The sequence below is a fragment of the Argiope bruennichi genome, chromosome 11 (genome assembly GCF_947563725.1).
Source record: "Argiope bruennichi chromosome 11, qqArgBrue1.1, whole genome shotgun sequence".
Taxonomy (NCBI): Eukaryota; Metazoa; Arthropoda; class Arachnida; order Araneae; family Araneidae; genus Argiope; species Argiope bruennichi.
The window spans coordinates 11,660,775-11,681,434 of record NC_079161.1 but is presented as its reverse complement, the minus strand read 5'-3'; the positions used below and the strand labels follow the sequence as shown (position 1 = coordinate 11,681,434).

The 20,660-nt window shown below is 26.3% G+C and overlaps 1 protein-coding gene across 1 annotated transcript; it reads left to right on the top strand.

Moving 5' to 3' along the window:
* Positions 1-410: 410 nt before the first annotated feature.
* Positions 411-17,846, top strand: LOC129957696 (cytochrome c oxidase assembly protein COX18, mitochondrial-like). Its single transcript, XM_056070154.1, has 6 exons — positions 411-649; positions 2,002-2,475; positions 6,450-6,597; positions 8,582-8,700; positions 14,470-14,580; positions 17,638-17,846. The coding sequence occupies exons 2-6, from the start codon at positions 2,011-2,013 to the stop codon at positions 17,803-17,805; spliced, it is 1,011 nt and encodes a 336-aa protein (XP_055926129.1). The 5' UTR covers positions 411-649; positions 2,002-2,010; the 3' UTR covers positions 17,806-17,846.
* Positions 17,847-20,660: the final 2,814 nt, after the last annotated feature.

Here is a 20,660-nt window from a genome sequence, read left to right as displayed (position 1 = left end):
AAGCAAACTGATACACAGGTACAGATAGAGTTAAACTTCAGGTCAACAGGTGTTAAAAAAAAAAAAAGACTGTGTGGAAAGAGTTGTAGAGGAAAATTGATGCAACAGATATAAATTATAATTGGAAAGATTAATTTATTTTAGTCCTCTTCAAATATTTTGAAAGAAAATTTTGTAATTTATAAAGTGTTTTTTGATAATCAAGAGAACTACATGATGTTCACAGTATCATTATTAAGTGTTATTAAAGAAATTTTTTGGTGGAAAAATTTTAAAAATTAGCGAAAAGATAGCGTAGTGTAATAAATAAAATAAAACCGATACAAATGCTGGCTTGGATTTAGTTGCCCAAAAGTTAGATTCGTCAATTTTGGACTCGTTATGCCATCATATTGAATTTATTTTTTGTTTTGAATTCAGGTTTCCTTCACATGTTTTAAGAATTCTGTTATATTAAAAAAAATTTTGTTCTTATAAAATGTTACACATGTTATAATATTCTTCTATTATCATAAATGCTCACTGTTTATAATAGTAATATTCAAACACAGATTTAATTGTATAGATATCTGTAATGAAATGTTATAAATAACAAATTTTCTCTTCTAAGAGATTTACAGGTAAACTGCAGAATACAAAGATACTGCCGGTAAAATCAGTTTACGCTTCATCTGTTTTTACCTCTCATTTTTTATACATTTATGTAAATTTAAACGCTGTCTGTGATTTTCAAATGTATTTCTTTAATGCTTATAAATCTTTCCCGATTCTATATGAAAACGTTCTATCATTTCCTTGGTACTGCATAAAGACAAATTCTTGCTGGAACTGAAGTCCCCGAATTTTCAATTTTGCTTTAAATAATCAATGGTATATTTTTGGAAAAATGTGGATCATTGAAGTATTAAGTTGCTATCCATCTTGTTTTTTAAAATTTTATTTCTGTAATATTTAAATCTGAGTGAAACTTTCATTAAAAAGTATAGAAATTTAAGGTAATTTTAAAAAAATGCATTAAAACATTTTATTAATAAAATTTTATGCATTTGTCTAATATAATATTTTGTTAAAATATTTAACTTCTAAAGATGCTTTTTGTTAACCAAACCTACCTAATCTGGTTGTTGGCACCAAAATCAAGTAACACAAACTTTTTAACTTATTGACAAAAAGTTATAGGAGAAATGTTATAGTATAGTATTAAAGTATATAGGAGAAATGTTACTTGGCAGTGATAAGTATTACATAGTAACATTTTTAAGACAATAAGTTGGCAAATATGTCAATATTTTTTTTTTTTTTTAAATTTCTCATTCTATGGGTTATTTGATGTGTTTTAATAGGTTTTGTTAGAATTTTTTCTGCCTTGGTGAGAATCTGGTTCCTGATTCTCTAGTTTTGATTCATTTTATGATTTATAAATTATATGTTTGACTAAGTTTTCTCCTTTCAATTTCTCTGTTGTGTTATTCAATATTGAATCAGGCTTAATAAATAATGGCATGCTTTAGCTATAACATAGTTTATATTATTTTATTGATGAAAATAAGTTTCTTGGCTATGGAAAGGTTTGTGTTAAATAACTGGCTTATTTAGGTGTAGTTTCTGGATCAATGGGATAGTTGTTTCAACCAATAAGCTGATTATGTATAAACAATACATTTACTCAGATAAAATATATGTACCACTCACTATTGAAATAGCTGATATTCTAATGTAACTTTTCATCAGTGGAACTCTAGTTGGTACTAGCTTTAATGTTAGCTTAGAAAAACTCAGGAAAAAATGCTGCTAAATTGTAGCAATGTTTCTCATGAGCAACTTTTAGCAATGGATATTGATATGTTGGGAATATTATTCACCAATATTCTTTGCTAAAATCATTGCAGAAATATATCACAATCTTTCATTTGATTAAGCCGTACATATTTTTCTACTTATGAATAAGAATGTATATATAATCTATGAACAAAGTTCTAAATATTGTTCTTTAATTTTCAGGTATAAAACATGAATTCAATTCAGAAGGTCTCCAGATTTAATTTCAAGAGAGTGTCTTGCTCTTATTTACATATGCGATGTTACCATCCATTGCATTTCAGAAGCTTTGATACCAAATATTCCATTTGTCGTGCCTCTTCAAGGACTGTAATATCTTCAAGAAATTTTTCACTTCCTCAATTTTATATCAGTTTATCACAATCTGCTCCAGTTCAGTCATTTCAGAACTTTTTACTGGACTTGCATCAATCGACAGGTCTTCCATGGTGGGGATTAATTATGTTGACAACTCTTGGCATACGAACTGCTATTGTGTTTCCTTTAGCTGTTCATCAAAATCAAGTTATTGCAAGACTTTCTAATATAAATGATGAAATAGGAAAGCTTGTACCAGAACTGAATAAAGAAGTGAATATAGCAAAAGTAATGTATAAGTGGGATGAAACTCATGCAAAGAAAATCTTTAAAAGACAAGTAGGTATGTTTATAATGTTCCAATAATTTCATTGTAGAAATTTATTTCTGTTATCAAAGAAAAGATTTATAAATCTTAGGCAAAAATTTCTTTTTTGCATATTTCTCATATTTGGTTTTAAAAAGGAAAGTAACTACCTTATTCATTTTCTTTTTGAGGCAAGTAAGGGTTTTTGGATTAGGCAGATAGCAACTTAAAGAGTGGAGGGGATTTGCTAGCAGTTCAATTAAATAGGTTGCAAAATAAATAAATTTGTAAAAAAAAAAAAAAAATCTAAATTATATATTTTAAAATGTTAAAATTACTATGTGTGCTTGGATTTCATTATTAAATGCAATATTAAATAAACTAAGAAACTAAAAGAAAAACAAATTAATTAATTATTTATAATATGTTGGAATGCTAATTATTTATTAAACTATTACAGTTTAATAAATAATTTACAATTGCATCTGACAACTCCTGTAAATAATAATTTCTAATATTATATTTGTTTGTTATTTTTTTATAATTTCATCATAGTAATTAAATATTTTTTTATTGCAAGTAAGAAAAGCATCAATTATGGTTCATTTCTCAAGAAATTTATTACTTTAGTTACCTTTTTATTTAAACAATTATGGTTCATTTCTCAAGAAATTTATTACTTTAGTTACCTTTTTATTTAAACAATTATGGTTCATTTCTCAAGAAATTTATTACTTTAGTTACCTTTTTATTTAAACTGGAATAAATAATTAACATGTTTTATGTTCATTGACTTGTGAAATTAAATTGATCGATTATTAAAAGAATAACCATGACTTTGGCAACATGCCTAAATTGGCCGATATTCGAGATACTATTTATTCTATTCAGATTATATCATTTGCTTCTTTTTTTTATTTCATTATCCATTTCTTTTTAAAAAATATTTCTCTACTTTTTTTATCCATTTTTAAAGTTTAAATTTTGCAAATGATTTTTTACTTATTTCCTGATGTGCGAAAATTTTGAAATTGTGTATTTATATTGAAAGTATATTAATTTGATAATTTTAGAAACTTATTACCTTGATTAATTTATTTTATTGATTTTTTATTTTATTGATTAATTTAATCAGATTTTGATTCCATATATGTTGTGCTAACTTAATCATTTCAATTTTTACTATACTAATAAAAATATGATTTTATAATTAATATTATAAATTAATTTCAAAATTCTTATTGTAGTGGAAAGATTTAAAAAGGATACTTTTGATTTTATTCATCATCTGGTTATGTGATTTAATATGATAAAAAAGGGAATTAAAAACATTTATTTTGGAAAATAAACATAGAAAAATAACTTGTATCCAACATTACAATTTTTTTTTTTTTTTAATATTTAGAAATAATTTTTGAATTTCAGATATTTATCATATGTTAAAGTAATTCTTCAAAAGATATTAAGTTCTTCTATTTACGATGCTGGTATGACAACTGAATTACCGTGAAACTTTTTTCTTGATTATTAGAGCCAAGATGCATAGTGTAGATTTTTGAGGACAATTTTAAATATTTCTGAATTTTATAGTCTTTGCCAATTAGCCAAATTCTTTATTTTGTTTATGTTCATTCTTGGTATTCAATAGTTTCAATCTTAGAAATTGTCAGATTATTGAAAAGAAATTAATTCCTAGGCATAGTCGTTCTGAAATGCTAAATTTGGCACCACTCCCCCCTCTTTTTTTTTTTTTTTTTTTTTTTTTTTTGTTAATTTCTGAAATCTATAGGTAAAATGTAAAAATTAAGACATTGAATTAAAATTTTTGCTGCTTCTCTATAAAACTAATGACAGTGTTTTTCAATCAAATTATCATCAGTCCTGATGATAATTTGTTCTGAATAACAGTCATTACAATATATAGTAGCTCCTGAGATGCAGCTGCAAAGTTGAGCTGCAAAGTTCATTGATGTAAGAAAAAAATGTTTCTGATCAAAAGGATTCAAGACTTTGTTAAGGACAAAATTCACTAGATATTAAAGTTCAGTGGTATTTTATAGTTCTTTGATTTCTGTGAAATGCTTCTTGGCCAGAAAAAATGACCATGTGATTAACTCCTTTGCTTTCCTAAATTTATATTTCTTGATTTCTTTTTTTCAGAGTATAAGAAAAAAGAATATTTGCTTTACTATCTTGTGATATTGAAAGATATAAATAGAGATTCATTGTCCTGTTCACTGGAACAAATGTTGTATAAAATGTGGATGGATACTTTTATATTTTCTTAACTAATAAGAAAGAATATATTCGAATTTACTAACATAATTCATCTTTCTACAAACTTGGTTAGGGTATTTATTTTCAAAACACAAACCTATATTTAAGTATCATAGTTTATGTACAATTAATTTTTCTTTTCTTTCTTTTTTGCTATTATTTAATAGAGCAAAAGAATAATTTGATGAATAATTCGTGGCATGATCAGTGGCATGCTATGGATAAAATCATTAAATCTAATTTTATAGTTTAACATACTCTCTGAAAAAAAAATTGCTTTTGTCAACATAGTTATGGTAGTACAGAAATAACTTATCTAAATGAATATTTCTATATCAGTTTGTACCTTTTGTAATATCTGCTAGTTCTTCTGAAGGTTTTTGGATCACACAATAAATAGCTACAATAAGACAAACGTGAAATTTCTTAATTCATTTGACCCATATATCTGTTAGGTTCACTTAATATATTTTCAAATCAAAATTAATAATTTTTTTTAGTTTGGAGGTATTAATATATTTTGTTACTATGCATTAAATAAGTATTTAATGTGTCTCAATTTCTAGTAATATTTGTTACTTCTCACTCAGAATCTAAATAATTAAAATTCCTAAGCTACTCAATTGCACCAAAATATCTTATACACATGTGCATATTATAAATGTATTGAACTACTACTGATTGTAACCATTAACCCCTTGAATTACAATTTATTTTCAATTAGCAGTGCTTAGGCAATTTAATTTTCTTAGTTTAAAGAGGAGAGATTAATATAAAAATTAAAAAGGTTGTTTATTTATTTAAAGAACTTTTCACGAATATTTTTCATAAAATCATCAATTCTTAAAAGATTCTGGTGAATGCATCTTATCATTACCAATTTGCTCAAGGAAGTTTATGATAAAAGTCATTTCAGTTCATGGGGTTAAAAATTGTTCTATTTTAACATTGCAAATAGCTTATGGTATAGTGCAATAATTTGCTGGAAATTTTGCAGTGAAACAGAATAAGTTAGTTAAGATAGATTGATTACTGATTTTCTTTCTGATCTGCCTTTGATTTAATTTCAGAAATTATTGAATGCTGCATTTAATTTCAGAAGTTACTGCAAAGGTGTTATTGTTGTACACGTCTACAAATGTGTACAACAGGAAAAAATTCATAAAAATGCCACTAAGCACATTACTCCTTTTTGAAAAAGAATTGTGTAAAATGAAATATATTTGCTTGGAAGATTTACAAATTACTTATTCAAAATATATTGCTTTAATTTCACTATTTACCTCTGTAAAAGAACAAATGGAGTGGTAAAACCAGTATGCTCTTAAATTACCAGAAATGGGTCTAAATTTGCAAATTTAAATTTATCCTTTAAGATTTTTGTGTCATATTTAAGTTTATTATAATTATCTTTCTACGAGGGAAAGATACGTAATTTTGTAACTTGATTTGTATAAATTATTTTTGTAAACATTCTATGGTTATATTTTTTTTGTTAATTATATCATTATTAAAAACATTGAAAAATTGCATCTTTTTTGTGTGCGAGATTGTATCTTTTAAATTTAAATGAAAATATGTTAGTTATCAAATTTAATTTAAAATTGAGTTTCAAGGAAATTTCTTTGTTTTAAATGATACATTCTTAAAACTGTTATATGGAATTGTTAAATTTTACTTGTGCAAGTTCTATTATGCCTAGAAACTTTATATTTTCCCTTTTTTACAGCTTCGCCAAATACATAATAAATTTGTTATTCGTGACAACTGTCATCCATTCAAGACTGTATTGTTGAGTTTATTTCAAGTTCCATTATGGATTGTCTTCTCTATTTCACTGAGAAATCTCACCTTCATGTCACAAAGCTCAAATTCAGGTATTTTAAAATAATAGCAGATTAGTTTTATTGTAATAATCTTATTCATAATAATTAAATAATCTTTGATGTTTTTCCTGACTCTATGGCTGCTTTTGTCAAATATAAATACCACATCCCTGAATGTATGATAGGTATTAAACTGTGCAACAACTACATTAAATACAAAACTCTTAAATCTCAATGTTGCCTAAAGATCTTAATTATTCTTAACACAATTCTTTTGTTTTTGGCTAATTTCATCTGTATTTTCATTACAGTCTGGCTTGTAAAGTACAAAAATTTTAGTATATTTTAAAAGCAACTTTTTTTTTAAATTTTTGTACATAAGAATTTGTACTATGTTATATTAGATATAATTTTATGGTCCCCCCCAAACAATCTAATATTTAATGTTGCATTATTGTAAGAGTTTTATTGAAATGTAATATATGTAAAAATAAATATCTTAATTCCATTTTAAAAATTCTATATTCGTTTAAAGGTAATTATGTAACACAGATGGTTCTCGAATTTAAATCATTAGAAGTTCTTGTTTTAGAAATCTTGTGAGTTATTTATTTTTTCATATCAAGGAATTCAGAAGAAATATTGAGGTTGACAGATTCCAAAAATATTTTTTAAAAATGGGTCTGGTAAATAATGATTTTCTATAATAATTGAAGATATTAAAATCTTTTAATTCTCAAATAATTAAACTTCTAATTTATGACTGGCTTTGAAATACAAAATATGCTATTGAAAAGATATAATTTACACTTTTAATTAGTAGAATGGGATGAATTCATAATGACAGAAAGGATGAGATCATCAATTTATCACTCGGCTAAGATTACAACTTCTACTATTGCAAGATATTATTCATGGCTGAATGTATACTGTGAGAAAGAACTAAAGTGTAAACTTATTATGGTATTAGGAATACATATATTGTGCAGTATATAATAAACTCCCATTAAAAAAACCCCATTTGCATTCTGATTTTATATGTTTTTAAGGTATTCATTTGTGTCCACTCATTCTAAAGAGTTATAATATTTTAAAAGCATATTTTAAACATATGTAATACAAACATGGTTTATTTTATTGTTAGCTCAAAATTTAATGTCACCATACGCTATATCAATTTTCATCAGTGTAGTTATTTCCAAAATGAATGCAATAACACCAACTTTTTGCTTTGGATTCTTGATGTATTTGGCTAATTTAGCAACTATTTGAAACAAAAATTACTGCTATAACTTACTGAATCATTACTATTAGCTATGCAATGTAAACATTATATGCACGTAGAATATAATAAATATGTTTAATCTTAGCTCCTTACTATGAAAATATAAGCACACATAAATAAGCATATTTCTTAAAAATATATATTATATTTTTAACATTCAAATTATTTTTATATATAAAAAAATGCATAGAATTGTCTTTTCATATACAATTTTATTTTTGAATTAAATTGTAAATACCACCTACTTGAAATAAATTTTTAAATAAAATTTGGAAAAAAAAAACTGCTTGAAAAATCTTTTTATAGATTCTTGAAAAATTACACATTGTATAAAATGGTTTTTTTAAAGAAACTTTTGTGTGTAGCACACAAAAGTTTCCTGTAAGTTGTTAATAATTTTCAAACAATGATAATGCAATTTATTTAAAAAATGCAAGAATTTAGAACCAAATAAATAAAATTATTTAAAATATATGTAATATATTCATTTGACGAAGATGATGGTACTGAAGATAAAATGTTTCCCTTTATATAGAAGTAATTTTTATTGAAGCAATAAAATGCTTGATATATAGTAATAAACTATTATTAAAATTCTTTATGCTTCATAGTATTTATAAGAAAAATGTAAAGCAAATTTATTTAGTATTTTCAGCTTCTATAGTATACAAAATATTTATAATTTTGATTTTTGTATGTTTAAATTTTTAGCAATTGATTTTGAAAGTAATATTTTTTTATTTATTTCAGTAACAGATTCATTAATTGCATTAAAAAATGAAGGACTTTTATGGTTTCCTGACCTTACTTGTCCAGATATGTTTGTGATTCCAATATTGCTTTTATTTGTAAACCTGACTCTTACAGAAGTAAGTATTTTCTTTCTCAAGAATTTTTAGCCCTTGTTTGTTTTTGTACCCTTGTTTTGTTGTGGTTTTTCTTAGCATATTTTCAGTTAAATATGAAATTATGCTTAGAGAAATAATATTCTGTGGCAAATTATTTCCAGTATTATTTAATTTTTTTATTTGAAACAAATTAGGTTGTTCATAAATATTTTGTTGACTTGTTTTATTTTTGCTAATATGGAATTTTGAAATTTGGTGCATTTATGTAGCTTGATGACATTAAATATTTCCAAGCATTATTATCAGTTAACGGATTAAATTTTAATATCATACTGATAGTACCATTTGCTAATGAATTGGAAAAAAATATTTAAAAAAATTATAATATTTATAATAATAAGTTATAAATTAAAAAGCAGAAAGTTGGAAATAAAAAAAAAAATCTTTTTGGTTCATTATCAAAAGGGTGATTTTAAATATATTTGATTTAATTTGTTGCTTCTCATTTTTTCCTTACATTTTAGATGTGTACTTATTTGTAGATTGTACTAAATCTGTCATTAGAATATTTAGTTACATTGGACTATGCCATTATTTCTCTAAATTGTATAAAGATATGAGATTATTTTTTAAATGTGGTTAATCTTTTCCCTTTGGACGATACAGTTGCTGTACCAGAAGAGTTTTTGCTATTGCTTGCAGACTGGTACTGCTGCTGTATCAGTAATTAATTAGGATTTTTCTTCACTTATCTTTAATCTTTTTATTTCCCATTTGAATTCACTCACTATATGTAACCAAATATATGCTTACTTTACAACTACTATACTGATAAATAATTAAGATTTCATTGCCTTCCATTGAATTAATCTATTACTGTTCTAATCATTTAATTGGCCTCGTATTTCTCCTATTATATTCAGTCACTACATGTGTGATATTTCAATTGTTAATAAAAGAAAAAAATAGAATATTGAAAGAAATAGATCGAATAAAATTGAATGAACAAAAAAAACATTCCCACATTACAGCCAATTAATGTGCAATTCTTTTATGTCTAGACACATCTTTATTTTTATAAATTGTAAATAATATAATCGTTTTTACAATAAGACTAGCTGCCTTTTTAAATTTACATGTACACTTTTTTTTTGTCCATATACTGTCAAGACTTCTGGTGCGTGGAAAAAATTGAGGTTCTGATCACCAGATGTAGATATTATGATTATTTACCTTTCCAGATATTTGAAAGGTTTGTTAATCAGAGAAGTAAACACAATTTAAGTAATTGTTGTCATCACTTAAGTGCTTGTTGTTATTCTATTAGGAATCTCAATTGCAAATTTAATATATATTATTTGTAGGGCTAGAAAGAAACATGCATTCCACATTTACATTATTCACTCTAGGCTTATTGATTTTTGGAAAGTTATTGACTGTATTAAATTCTTCAAATTTTTAGTAATATTGTTTTATAGTCATAATGTCTGGAGGATTCCATCTGTTGAAATATTTAAATTACTGTTGACAGAAAAATTCAATTTTCATTCTTAGAATCTTAAAACATATTATACCTTTTCCAACATTGATGCCATTTAATGAAACATTTATTTTAAATAAATATTTACATGTATTGAATAGTTCTTGTATGTTTGACAATGAAAAAACAAACAAACAATAGAATTATGAGAGGCTACTAGTACTTAACTTACTAGTACTTAACTTCTGTGGTTATTCAGGTTAATGTTTTACAAACAGGGAAAGACATTCTGATATACTTGCATAAATATTTGTAAAGTTGGGAAAATATTTTTAGTCAACAAAATTCTCTTTGCAAATGGTTTTTGAGTTATGAGAGAGATTCAAACTCGTAATCTTAAAATTAATCTTTAGATTATAGCTGGTTTATCCTTTAGCATTCATACTTTTTTTTTCTTCATAACCCTCATGTATGTTGATTTTGTTAAACAGTTAATGTTTATTTTATTGGCTTTTATAATTAAAAGAAAGGAGTGATTAAATAAATGAGTATTTTTTTCCTTGCAAATAAGTTGCATTTCTTTCATCAAGATCATTTTTTCAAAAATTAGAGAAAATTTATTTTCCACTAATTACCTCTATATAATGCTATTGAAACTTTAAAATTAAATTTTATTTTATACTATTGTTAGACTTAAAATGGCCAGATTTATTTAATAACTGTATTTGTATTGAAATTTTTCCAGCAATATTATTATCCAGAGCTTAAGCTTCCTTGAATTCAAGATGCTGATACCCATATCACATCTATCATTATCAACACATCACATATATCATCAATATTTTACATCTATATCATTTTTTTCTTATAAGTACCATTCATATAAAAAGTATATTTACAATTAAGGATTTTTTTCTGCTTAAAATATTTAAAGAATTAATAAAAGATCTTTTACAGTTTTTATTTGAAAATTTACAGAATAAATATTTTCATGCATTGTGTTTATATTTAGTATCTGCAACATTGACAGATAATCTGTTCTGTCCTTATGTATGTAAACTTGATAACTGAAGAAATGCCATGAGCTAAATAAAGAAAATTATATGCGTAGTATTGAATTCTGAAACAGATTCATTAATAGATTAGTTCTTTGTTGACCTGTAATTTGAAAGCAAGTGTACGTTTTAACTCAAAAAAAAAAAGTTTCTGATATAAATGAAATTATATGCTAATCTTTAACTAGATTTGGATCTAACTGATTAAAGGGAAGACATGCAAAATGCATACTCACTTTTTACACTAACTTTGAAGCACAAAATTATTCTATATTATTATAAAAGTATCTGAGAAAATTGTAAAAAAATTATTCTGATTTTTTTTAACATTTCTCCTAGAGTTCATGTAAGCATTAATAGTTTTTTTTATTTATTTAATATTTAGTTATAATAACTCCATTTTAATTACCTTTTTCTTATCTAAGCAGTTGGCAGTTATTTAAAACTTGTCAAAAGTAAATAGTGTAAGAAAAATTTGTTTTTATATAAATTTTTTTAATAAACTAGGAGTAAAGTTTAATAAGCCTTTATAAAATTAGACTATTTGAGCAAAAATTTACCCCTTTTTTTAAAGGTACAACAAATGTGCTGATCTATGAAAAGAAAGCAACAAATTATTTTTTTCTTTCATTGCACAATGTTAATATTTTGTATAATCTTTTTAAAATTGAAATATAATATAACCAAAGGAAATATTCTTCCTTGGACTTTTTGTATTTACGTAATGTGCAGTAGGTGAAAAGAATTGAATTTACATTTTGGGCTTTTTGCCTTTGAATGATTTATATCCTAAATTTTAAACAGATATACAACTTAGGTGCATGAATTTCATCTAAGTATCTTGTTCTATTTTTGAGATATCATATTTACATGAGCAGAGATAGATGGGTTAACAGTCAAGCAACTTTTTTAGGGATTTGTTTCAAAATTTATCACAGATCCACAAGTCTGGTGACAAACCCATATATTTTATATCATCCTCGTTGTTTTCTGGATTTTTTTTTAATACTATTATCTTGTGCACACTGAGTAACAGCCATATCTTTTGTTTACCAATTTAATTAGAACTTTTGTGGTTTTGAATGTAAAATTCCATGCCAAATTTCAACCATCTAGCTTGTTACACTTTTGAGTTTTCATGTTCACAAATCAACAGCAATAATTCCAAAAATATGTTTTTTGTATTCTGGGAAATTGAAAAAGAGGAGATTTATCGAAACCTAAATATTATGGGTGAATTTTTTTTTCAATTGCAATAATTTTGGTTTATATAAAAGAAGTTTAAAGTAATACCAACCATGTATAATAGTAACTAAAACCATGGAAATATTTTGGGGAAAAAAGGGGAATTCTTAATGCTATTATGTTTTGAAGTAATAGTATATTGTATAAAATATGCTATTGCAGGGGTGTTTGTGATCCGGGGAAACCCCGGAATTCCCGGGATTTTGAACTTCGATACCCGGAAATTCCGGGGATCGTCGTTCAAAAGGAAGTAAGAATAATAATGAATAATTTATTTTGATCTGGGTAATTTTGTTTGCTTTGAAAGCAGAAAACGCAAGGTCAGTGTGTGTGGTGAAAACTTTTCCTTTCTTTCTCCAAAGGCAGTGATAATGCGTGAAAAGGGGGAAAAAACTTCTTTTTTGTTCTTTCCTTATTGCGAGTTATGACTCATTCCCCCGGTTCTCGGACATTCTCTTCTGGATTCTTTTCGGCAAGTAGGCGCGGCAGAAAAAAAAGGGAGAGACTTCGTTCGACCAGATGTGCGATAACGTGACTCTGGGTTCAAAGGTCTTATCTCTCCGGGCGTGGCGCCAATAAGTAGAGAAGGGGGATTTTTCGCCGTATTAGCTATTTGTCATTGATCGCTTCGCAACTTTTTTTTCTCCGCTGTGTAAAATTTTCGTTTCATTTATTGATGCACGTGTAAATTTTTCGTTTCGCTTATTGAAATATTTTTTTATTTATGTACGCAAGAGAATTTCACTTTGAAATTTCAGCATATGAAACAGAAATTACCCCTTAAAAATTCATATCTAATTAGTTTTACAGCATTAGATCCAGAGCTAAGAGGTAAAACCAGTACAATATTAGCTTTTGAAAAATTATCATCTTTTATGTCCCATATTTTTAGTGATAATGAAAAGTCAAAAGTAGAAGCTGAAATAAGGTTATACCAGAGTGATATTGATATCACCAAAGAAATGCTCTACACATCTGATGAAAGTGGAAATCAAGTCAAGAGTACAATTGATAAATATTGGTCTAAAGTTTTTAATTTAAAAGATGATTTCACAAATGATTATAAGTATCCTACATTGGCTAAATTGGTCAAAGCCTGCCTTAGCTGCTTCCATGGCCCATTAGTGGAAAGTGCATTCAACTTAATGGATACACTTGTCACTGACTATAGAACCTCTCTTAAGATTGATTCCCTAGATGCAGTGCAGACTATTAAATATGATTTAATGGCTTCTAAAGAAACCTCATGTGAAAAATATGGCTCAAAAAATCCAATGACTGATCCAATTCACAAAGATCTCTTACTGAATATGAAAAGAAGTTGGAAAACATATCAAGAGGACTTAAAAACATGTATTTCAGATGAGTCACCTATAAAAGTCTCTGAAAAACCTTCTACATTAGCAGAAAAGCAAACTGCTTCTACCTCTGCATGTGCTGTTCTCGAGGAAATTTCTTCAACTGTAAATGAGGAAAATAAAAATCAACCTTCCTGCAATTATGAAGTTCACCACAAAAGAAAGACAAGCCCACAAACATCAGAAAATAAAAAAAAGCAGCAGAAATTAGATAATTTTTTTTAAAAGAATTAATTCAGGTAATTTAAAATATTTGCATAAAATGTAGTAATTTATATCTTTGAAAATTTATGGTTATTAATTTTGCAAAAAAAGTAATTCATTGAACTTTTATAATTAGGTCATTCAATACTTCATAATTGTAATTTTTCATTTCTCCCCCCCCCCCTTCTCGAAACTCCAAAATGCCGGTAGTAAGTCCGTAAAAGTTTCAGGGGATTTTTTGGGGTCCCACAAACACCCCTGCTATTGTTTCAACAGAATAGTATTAGTTGCCAAGATGAGATTTAAGGATGTCAATAAACAATTTTCTTATAAAGGAAATAATGTTTAAGTAAATATGCTCTGTGTTTTGAATATCTACTGAGCACATATTTTCCAAGCAATTGATGAAGACATGGGCTTTTCTTTACTTCATTTTGCTTTTTTTTAGGTTCATGCTTTACGAAGTATTGGAAAAGGGTCAAAGCTACAAAAATTTTTGATAAATACATCCAGAGGAATCATAGTAATAGTTGCTGTAGCAGCTACAATAAACCCATCTGTAAGTGCAATACTCTTCCATTATTATATAATTTTTGTATATAGATTGACATGCTAAATTTATTCTCTGTTATAACAATACACAAAGGATATAATTTATTGTGTCAAATAAGTGTATGTGCATAAGAAATTATAATTTAGTAAATATTAATTAGTTATTGCTTAGTAAGATTTCTAGTTTAAAAGACTCTTTTGTCTTATTGCTATTTTCATTTTTCATTTTTGTAAATTTTTAATAATAAACTTTATAGATATATTGTACTCTACTTGCTTTATTCAATCAGCTGTTTCACTAAGAACATTGATTGTAATTGTTTTCAGATAACGCATTTTGATATAACTTCCTGTCCATGATTCCACCAAATTGTTTGACATTAAAGCTGTGTTATTTGAACTATCAAGTTCTCTTTATTATATACATAAGCTTTTTCTAAGTAGAACAGTCCCATAAAATCATAATGCTATTAAAAATGCAAATATACAGTTCATGTATCTTCTGAATTTTTTAGTACTGTAATTTCACGTTTATTTGTATTGTAAAATTGCTCGGATATTAAGCATGATCATTCTTCCTTAACTTTCAACAATGGAGAAAAATCAAACAACTAAATATTTCATGAAATAATTTGAATTTCAGGGTAATAATGTAGCATTGGAAACTAAGCAATACATATTTTAACAAAATTTCCACAATTATTAAATTGATATCATTAAAAAGACATTTTTTTAATTTAAATTTTAAAACAGTGTAAAATTTATTTTTGTGCAGTTATGTTTTTAGAAGCCATCTGAGAAAAATGTTGACATTCAGTTTAATTTTTAATTAATTAATATTACAAAAAGATTATTTTAGGGTGTACATTCTCACTCTCCAAAGTATATATGTTCCAAATTTGGTAGCTCTATTTCAAATGGTTTAGCCTGTAGAGTACCAATATACACTCAGACATGCATTCATCTTCATCAAAAATGAACATAACATCTGTAAATTATTGCAAATTGCTTAGATTGTGCTTTCATGATTCAGTATTTAAAACGTTTTTGTTATAAATCAATCAATAAGAAAATATTCTCTTGTGTTATTTATTCAAATAAAAAAGTGCAGAATCTACAACTTACTGCATATTTTTTAAATCTTACAATGTGCAGTTTGTATAAATACAAATCATTATATTGGTTTACATTGCTGCAGCTGTTTTCAGAATTAAACATTTTTTAAATAGAAAATAAATTAAAAATAATCTTAATCATTGTTTAGCTAATAATTTAAAAATTAATGAAAATATTTAAAAATGTATTTAAGCTAAATATTTTTTCTCAGTTTTCCTGCATCTCATTAAAAAAAATTGTTTAAATCTATCAGATTGTCATTTTCTTGACTTTTTCATATTTTTATGCTGTATAGTTTATTGTGTGTTCATCTTGTGAAAAGAATGAAATACATATTTTGGACTTCTTTCTGCTGACTGATTGGATGTAAAATTTGGTTTATATTTTAAATTTTAATATCAAGATTTGTTTCCAAAATACATTTATTTTGTTCTAATTTTGAACTATTTTATTCATTTATGCCTGAATTAGCAAGATCCTTAAACAATCTGTCTTCCAAAGGGTTTGGTTCAAATTTTCATACAAGTTTACTATTATAGTAAAAGGTCCTTAAGATAAATTTATTTTTTGTGTTTTGAGCTAGTATGTTCACATGCACACATTGCTTCATGTGCTTAGACTTTGTTCAAAATTTAATAGAAATCTCCAGTTTTGGTTTAAAAATTATATACCAAATTTCATTTGTCTATATTGTTATGTTTTTGAGTCTGTATCACAGATATGCATTGTTTCTTTTTTGACCATCACTAAATTTTCTGTTTGTATACTAGAAAATAAGAAAGACAAAATTGATGTTCTTGGCATTATGCTATTCAAAATGCATCTATTTTAATAAGAGAGGGAAAAAGTAATAAATAAATGATTAATGCATATTTAGACAACATGAATATACTCTTATATGCAATATGTTATACATTTTTTTGTACACAATAAAAGTTATATGATACGAAATAACTACTTTTCTATGGTTTTACTTTCAAATAACAGAAATCAAGTTTTGAAATTATTAACATTAATAACAGAACTATAATGTTTGCAGAACATTATTTTTATAAAAACATTTTTTAAATTAACACATATTTAATAATTTTTTTTTCATTAGTAGATATTACCTGAATGTATTACTTTGAAATTTTTTGCATCTGAATTGTTTTTTTTTTTTTTTTTTTCATTATTATTAACTGAAATAGCCGGTGAAGCTTGTGATGAAAAAGTTGTGAAAATATTTGTATATAAAATGTTGTAATATATACACTTGTCAGTTTGCAGTATATTGATTCAATTGAATTCATGTTTTTCAGTCGTATCAAGTAACAAAGCGATATTTTTTTAATGCAGCCCATATTAATCATTTTGACAGCTTATACAGTCAGTAATCTGAGCGAAGAAATTGATTACTAAAGGTGATTAGTATATACAAAATTTTTCTTTTTGGATTCAAGTAATCTAAGTTTACAGTACATCATACAAAATATACTGCTCTTATTTAATGGATGCAATTTTGCAACAGCCAAACAACATAGTTGCGTGAATAAAACATGCATGTACAGTTTTGAATAACAAGTCCTTTGAACATTTAAGTTCTCCAAAGATTTGTTTTTGGTACTGTATCTTTTCCCATTATACCCTACATATAGTTTATGAAGTTGTTATTCATCTGTCTGCATTTATAGTGCTTTTTAAAATTTGTTTTCCATCAAACTCATATTGTGCATTTTATCTTTTCGCTTCCTTGAATGCACTGACGAATAAGCCTTTTTCCATTTGCAACTTCATGTTCTATTGTAAGAATGATTTTCTTCTGTATGTTAGATTTACCTTCAAAATTTATATAAGATTTTTTAGAGTACTTCCTCTCTCTCTTTGTGTGTGTGTATATATATATATATATATTATTAGAATAGTTAAAATTATATGTTTATAATTGAAATATCTTGCTTTATTACAGTCTGTGACTTTCTACTGGCTTTGCTCCAGCACATTTGGCCTTGGGCAGAATCTCTTGCTGATGGTTCCAAAGGTTCGGAGAATTTTTAGGATTCCAAAAACTTCGAAAGAAAGTGATACACCATTTTCGGACATTGCTGTAAATTTTAAGAAACGGTTTTCTAAGTAATTTAATGTTGAATAGGTAGTTTAATAAATTATTTAGATATATTTTCTTTGTAAGTGTACTATTTTATTAATTTATATTTTTATGGGATTTTTTTTTCTCTTAGTAATCTTTTGCACTCGATTGGCTCCTGTCAGGCATTATTCTGTAGATGTTTTAATTATTTCTTAACTTTGATTGTTAAAAATACCTATAGAGCAGTTGGGATGATGATTTTTTTTTTTTTTTTTGAAATTCAACTTAAAACAATTATATATTTATTTTTCGGAGCAATAAACAAGTCTTTGTATTAAGTGAATAATAATGCATCAAATTACTTTTCCATGTGCAGTGGATTAAGATTACTGGTTTTCAATTAAACAAAAAATTTTAAGAAACATTATATAATTTATATTAACAGAAATTTTACTAATAAAAGATGATTTAGTTATATTTATGTTCCATTTCTATAGCAAAATGAAATCTGTTTTGGGAGGATATTCTAATTTTGAACCAGGGTCAGATGGCATTCATTCCAATACTTCCATCTTCCATTAGAAAGAGAACATTTAATTTTAATAGATTTTTCAGCTCTTAGATGGATTTGGGTTTTAGAGCTGGAACTTTCAGATCTTCCAGTTGTCCCAGATCTAGACCAGCAATCGCAGCTCATTATCACTGGAAAAATCTTGATCTAATTTTTAAAGTAGCCCACTAAAAGTCATTTATTTAGTCAAGACTATTTATCTTTATTGCATAGTACTTGATAAATAAAAAAGAGATTTTAGAGATAAGAATTGCACAGATCATAATTAATTATGACTTGGCATATTTTTGTTATATTGCCAGCAAAACTGATATGTATTATTTAAGTATATATGATGAATATCGCTTGCTGAGGGCTGCGGTGGCCTGGTGGTAAAGTCTCGGGATTGGTGGATACCAAGCTGCTTAAGTTTGGAGAGGAGAGCGCCAGTTCAGGTGTAGTCCTTGTCATTCTGACTGTGATTTAAAATTTCGAGGTCCATCCCAAAATAGCTCTATTGTTGCTTTAAGAATGGAATTAATGTAACTAAACTAAATTATCATTTGGTGAATATCGAATGGTGAATGCAAACATTTATTGGAATATGTCGGTATTTGTCAGATTTCGATTTTCCACATCAACATATATGTATATCATGAATCTTATTATTGAAATTTTTTTAATAATATTAATATTTTCAAAAGTGGAAAGTTAATTTAGAAAAAGAGAATGTAAGAGTATACTTTAGATAACTTGTATATTGACATAGTACTGAGCTATGTTTCTTTATTTAGTGAAGAGAATTTTGTATGCATTTTGGTACAGTACATCTACCTATTTCATCCTAAATCTCATACAAATGTATTGTGCTAATTTTAAATTTGATATACAATTTAGGTTTTTAAGATTTCATGTTAAAATTAATTACTCTAGCTTGTTGTGTTCCTGTATTATTGCATTTATACATATAAAAAGACAGTAAGCAAAACCTTTACATATTCTATCCAAAATTTGTTACTACAAAAGTTTTTAAAAAGTTTTTTGATAAAACCATAGATTAAATTTTGCACACCAGGCCCATTGCATTTTTGTTTACATTTTCAAGAACAATAAGTAGACCTCAAATAGACAAATTTTGTTCCAAAATGTGTTAGAAATTTACATCTTTGGTTTATATAAAATGGCACCCACCTAGCTCCTACCATTTTTGAGGAGAGGAATACATAGCATTAAAGCATACAGGCACATTGAATCTGGATGTCGATATTGTGATATTTTCTTTGTGTATGTATGAATCTTCATTCTCTTACTTGAATTTTATTGTAAAATTTATTTAAAAAAAGCATTTTTCAAGTTGCTTGTCATTATATTTTTATGCATTCAGTAAGAATTTCCTGAATAGATTTCAAAGTATTTAATGCTTAAAAACTTACAAATACACTTTCTTCTTTAAATTATTTAAACTGCAGCACCAGGTATAAAGTACTTTTGATATAAGTCGTCCAGGAAATAAATCACCATGCTTGAAAGATGGAGTGTTTTGATAGATGATGACCTCGGCAAATGTTTTATAAAAATGGCAATTTTAAAAGTAGCTTTAAATTCCTTCTTTTTTCAATTTGTCAAATATTAGAAAAAAGCAACTGTTTTTTTGTAAAGGACTATTTGTTGTAATAGAGTAAGTAATAATGAAAGAGAAATTAATTCAGTATTGTTCCTGTATATGCATAACTTGAAAAATAATTTCGATGTCTTGGGTCAGGTTTGATAGCCATTACTAACAGTGGTGAAGTCATAAATTGATGCAGTGATAGAACTCTTTGATTGGATGGTGTATTTGAAGAGGCGATGAAGGACAAGATGGGGTGACTAATAAGGGAGATTAATCAGATCACATTTTTGGGGTTTTGTATTTTTTTAAAAACTTCTATCATATATGACAAAGTGACATATATGCATTAGCATCTTGTCCCCCATGGTGTCCTCTAAAACTGGCTGTCAAAATATCTAAGGCTCCTCTCACGATGATATTGATTTCGAAAACTGCAAATAATTCAAAAGTTTTTAATTCGAATTTTTTTCTCTTAACCTTTGAATTTTTTATTAACATGTTAAAATATAATTTGAATTTATTTTGGCTTATACAAAGTTAAGACTAACAATAAGATACCATTTTTATTTCTGAATTCTTTCTGTTAACCTTTTAAAATGACTTTTTTTTTTTTCTATTCATGGTATATTAAAATATTTTTGGGATTGGCTTAAGAAAGATAACTTGTTTAGCTTATTTAATTAATCAATAACGAAATAACAAATCAAGGCACATCATTTTATGTGAGATAAGAAACAAGTA

Bases quoted from the DNA above. Each gene is read 5' to 3' on its own strand.
- LOC129957696 (XM_056070154.1), top strand. From the start codon at position 2,011: ATGAATTCAATTCAGAAGGTCTCCAGATTTAATTTCAAGAGAGTGTCT. The intron at 8,701-14,469 runs GTAAGTATTTTC...GCTTTTTTTTAG, and splicing joins TAAACCTGACTCTTACAGAA to GTTCATGCTTTACGAAGTAT. The intron at 14,581-17,637 runs GTAAGTGCAATA...GCTTTATTACAG, and splicing joins CAGCTACAATAAACCCATCT to TCTGTGACTTTCTACTGGCT.